A 4,827-nucleotide genomic window follows, 5' to 3' on the forward strand; every position below is an offset into this window, starting at 1 on the left:
CCGCGCGCCGCGGCCTTCAGGCCCGGGTCACAAAGTGGGCCCTGTGGGACCTGCTACGGTCCCGCCCGAGTGTTAGTTCTTGACTGCATGACCTTGAAATAGTCCCGTAACCTTCCTGCATCCCGGTTTTCTCAATAAAATGGGAAAACAGCTGTGTCACAGGCTGAAATGAGTTGGTAGTAAGCTTGTAGAGTTAATGCTAGAAATGTTTGCACTTGCGATTCCCCATCCAGAGCCGCTGCTAATCTTCCCTGTAGTTGGCTGTCAAGGAGAAAAACTACCATGGCTTCCAGTTCTTTGATAAAACCTCAGACGCGTGGCCTTCTGGCCAAGCGTCTGCGATTTCATATTGTTGGAGCATTCGTTGTCTCCTTGGGAGTTGCAGCTTTCTATAAGTTTGCTGTGGCTGAACCAAGAAAGAAGGCATATGCAGATTTCTACAGAAATTATGATTCCAAAAAAGATTTTGAGGAGATGAGGAAGGCTGGTATCTTTCAGAGTGCAAAGTGATTTTGGAATATAAAGAATTTCTTTGGGTTGAGTTCCATGGAAGTTTGTCACTTACCTGTGTTCCTGAACTATGAACTACTAATATCTGGGCTAAGGAACAGTTTCTCATGATAAATAAATGATTAACAAAAAAAAAAAAAACTCAGCAGCTTTAAACAACAGACATTTATTAATTTCAAGTTTCTGCGAATCAGAAATTCAGGAGTGGTTTAGCAATATAGTTCTTGCTCAGGATCTCACAAAAGGTTGCAATTGGGATGTCATCAGAGCTAGTGTCATCCGAAGGCTTGACTGGGGCTGTAGGGTGTACTACCAAGATATCACTTGTGTAACTATTGGCATAAGGCCTCAGGTGAGCTCTGGCTCTTGGCAGGAGGTCTTAGATTTAAGAGGGCAAGATGAAAACAACGGTGTCTTTTATGACCTAATCTCAGAAGTCACACTCCATCATTTATACAATATCCTAGTGATTACAAATGTCAGCCCTATTTAATGTGAGGAGGGGTCACACACAGGGTTTAAAACCAAGAGGCAGGGATGATTGAGGGCCATGTTGAAACCTGACCACTACAGTCTGCTCTCATACCCTCAAAGAGATTCATGCTCTTCCCCACATGCAAGATTAATTTATCTACTCTCATAGACCACAGACATGCTATCCCATTACAGAATCAGATCAAAGTTTAAAATCTCCTCAGGTTTAGGGGCAAATATAGCTCCTCAGGTTTTGTTCTTTAAAGTAGCTCCCAGATATATTTCTTTCAATCTGGAAATCTATGAACTAAAGAGACAAGTTGTCTACCTCTCCCCAAAAACTACAGTGATGGAAGAGGTCACAGGTATAAAATATTTAGGCGACAAGTTGTCAAGGGAATGCTGGGGCAAATCCAAATTAAAAGACAAATTATTGCATTTTATGTCTCCTACCACAAAGAAGGAAGCTCAGTTTCTGGTGGGCCTCTGTGAATTCTGGAGACAGTATATTACACGTTTAGGAAAAATGTTCTGGCCTATATCGTGGTGTTACAAAGGGCTAACAGCTGTGTGTGAAGCCTAGAGCAGGAATTAGCTCTGCAGCACGTCCAGGCTGCAATGTAAGCAACACTGCCCCTTGGACCACTGAATCTGGAAGACCCTTTGGTTTTGGTACTATCAATGGTGAGAAAAGATATTATATGGACTGTGAGACAAGATCCACGGGAGAATCATAACCCAGAATATTGGAATTCTGAAGGAAGTCCATTACATCTGCTTCAGAAAGTTCAATGCTTTTGAAAGACAACCCCTGACATGCTAATTGTTCCTGACAGAGATAGCATGGCTGACCATGGGACACCTAATGACTATACATCCAAAACCCCTCATCATGAAATGAGTCTTATTGGTCTTACAGAATCATAAGGTAAGACACACAGCGTTTTAAGTTACATCTGGCTTTTAACATAAGTATGGACAGAGGGTGAAAACACTTAAGCAGTGAGGTAGCCAGCTCCAAGATAGTCCCAGTGATCCCCACATCTTGTATTTCAAACTTTGTGTGATCCCTTCCCACATTGCATCAGGGTGGGTCTGCGTGACCAACAGGATTTTTGCATAAATGATGTTATGTCACTTTCAAGATAAGGTTATAAAAGGCACAGGGGCAACTGTTTCTGTTACATGCATTCTCTGTTTCTCTCTTAGATCACTAGCTCTGAGGAATCTAGCTGCCATGTTGCTATTGGCCCTATGGAAAGGTTCACATGATGAGTAACTGAAACCTCTTGCCAACATTCAAGTGAGTGAGATTAGAATGAATTCTTCAGTCCCAGTCAAGTCTTCAGACACTGTAGCCCCAGACAATAGCTCTGTTGCAACCTTGTGAGCCACCCTAAGCCATACATATTCAGCCAAACTCCTCTTCATGTGAGACGTGAACACAGGTTGAAAATGCTTAAATTAGTGAAATACTGGTTGAATAAGAAGACACATTTCTAAACGTATCTCTCCATACCAAACTCTGCCTGTGAGCTATGTATGCATATGTCTAGTCCTGTTGTTTATAACTCACTCTTTTTTTCCATGCAGGCTACTTACATTGGAAAATATTTGTGCTCTCATCTTGGAAAATAACATGTCACTGCTGATTAATTAATAATGACAAAATCAAATGTGACTTTTTAGTCTAATTTTGTAGGATTCTGACTGATCATTCTTTTGCCAACTATTCCTGGGGGTTATTTATCTCCACAGCATAGTGAGTGATACATTAATTCAAGACACTGTAACATAAATATCTCCAAATTTTCCCATTTCAGTTTTTTCCCTTTAATTATCAAGTTTAGATATAGCTAGAACTTCTATCCTAGGTTCAGTAAACAATCCAGCATATTCCCCTTGATTTAAGATGATTCCTGAGGGATATTTTTTTCCTTGACATCTCTTACTTTAAACCCCTTGCTCTGCCTGAGGGATTTTAAGTAGCAGATTTTTTAAAAGGTTTCATAATCCTTCTTCACCACATATTATTTTCCAATGCAGCTTTTGTGTTTCTTCAATCAGTGATTGTCTCTCATTCAGTCACACTTCTGGTTATGTCACTCATTACTCACTCATTTTTACTGATTAATTTCACAAGTAATTATTGAAACTTGATTATGTTAGCCACTATGCAAAGCACTTGGAATACAGAGGTGAGACAGAAAGCAAAGTCTCCTTTAATCATGAAATTAAAATCTAGCTCTCTAAGATAAACAATGTAGGTGGAGGTTTGCCAGAATCAAACTTTGGCTTTCTTAAATATGTTTGAATATTGTATAACATAGCTTGGTGGTAATGTGGCTATGGAAACTTAATTATTCTGACATCTTGCCATAAAAAGGTAATTATCTTGACTAATTTGAGCTCATGACTCTAACACAAACAATTGGATCTATCAGTTCAGGGCAATAATTTTAAATGTATTAAATAATACTCATGAGAAAAAAAAAACTTGACATGTTAGCTATTAATCCAGAGATCCACATGAGCTTGGGAAATACATTGCCATATATTTTAATTTTATTTCTAAATAAACATTGAATCAGTGGTCTTGCCATGTGTTGGACATGCCTGCTTATTTCTTTAGGGAAATAGTCATCTCTTCAATGGAGTTTTTGTATTCAACTTCTAAGTTAAAGATTTATTCCTTCTCAGTCTACATCTAGAATTTATTCATCTATCAAGCTGTTAGTGAGAGTGTACACAGGGGATAATGACATAAATTATCACTTATATATTGTCTTTTTGTCACCTCGAGGCATACATATATATACATAGAGAGATATATATCACATATACAACTTGATTTATATGATCATCACCATAAAAGAAGTGGATTTAACCACATTTAAAACTCTGAAAGGAAGTTTGTTTTATTTCACCACTTTGAACATAAATTTTATAACACACACATCTCTAGTCTTATTTTTTAGCAATTAAATATTCACAAGTAACACAGTAAGTTAAAGCTGGATTACTACACTCAAATTTTAGTAACCAATCATTAATTCACTGTGATGTTTATTTCCATTTTGCCTTTTATCAATTGTCGTGTTTACTTGGTAAGTATTATTTAAGGTTCATATGAAAAGAATCTGAATATTTTATTTGTTTCAACCGAAACACAACCAGATGTGCAGGCGTAGAGATAACAAGGGACATAAAAAATTTCATAGAATGTAGCAGATGGCTGTTTGAACCATCTCGATTTTATGCTCTGAGAAACACATAAGATGAGAAATCTACTAAACCAAGCGGAAGGTCTAAAAACATAAACAATGGTGAATGTTTGCAGAAAATGTTATTTACTAGTGTTTTGTATTTATTTAAACTATCTAATTCTTTCTCAAAACTACCTAGGTTGGTCATAGCTAACTCCATAAAGGTTTTAAAATGGCAATTATTCTCCATCTAAAATTTAATGAATATTTTAATGGTAATTATTTAGAGTTTATATTTGGTAGTGCTTTAAGACTCAAATTGGATGTCAATTAACATTTCATTTGACTCTATGATTCCTGTGGAATAAGTACAAAAGAGCATTCGTGATTATTATAAAGGAATTTAGTTTAAAAGTCATTTTTACTGACTATTTAAGACAAGATATAGGAGTACCCAGTAAATTTGATACTTACCATTAAAATACACATAGTAATACACATAAAGAAATAAATAATCCCCAATACTTTTTAGTAATAAAGATAGAAAATCATGTGATAAAAATATCTATTTATCCTATAATTTGAAATATATTTATTCCACACATGGTATGTGCCAGACATTGTGCTAAGTCCTTGA

The 4,827-nt window shown here is 36.7% G+C and overlaps 1 protein-coding gene across 1 annotated transcript; it reads left to right on the top strand.

Moving 5' to 3' along the window:
* The first annotated feature begins 266 nt into the window (after positions 1 to 266).
* Positions 267 to 612, top strand: LOC132366526 (cytochrome c oxidase subunit 6C-like). The gene has a single exon (XM_059924127.1). It carries the CDS (start codon positions 283 to 285, stop codon positions 508 to 510), a length of 228 nt encoding a protein of 75 aa, XP_059780110.1. The 5' UTR covers positions 267 to 282; the 3' UTR covers positions 511 to 612.
* Positions 613 to 4,827: the final 4,215 nt, after the last annotated feature.

The sequence above is a fragment of the Balaenoptera ricei genome, chromosome 5 (genome assembly GCF_028023285.1).
Source record: "Balaenoptera ricei isolate mBalRic1 chromosome 5, mBalRic1.hap2, whole genome shotgun sequence".
Lineage (NCBI taxonomy): Eukaryota > Metazoa > Chordata > Mammalia > Artiodactyla > Balaenopteridae > Balaenoptera > Balaenoptera ricei.

Coding starts and splice junctions, on each gene's coding strand:
- LOC132366526 (XM_059924127.1), top strand. CDS start 283: ATGGCTTCCAGTTCTTTGATAAAACCTCAGACGCGTGGCCTTCTGGCC.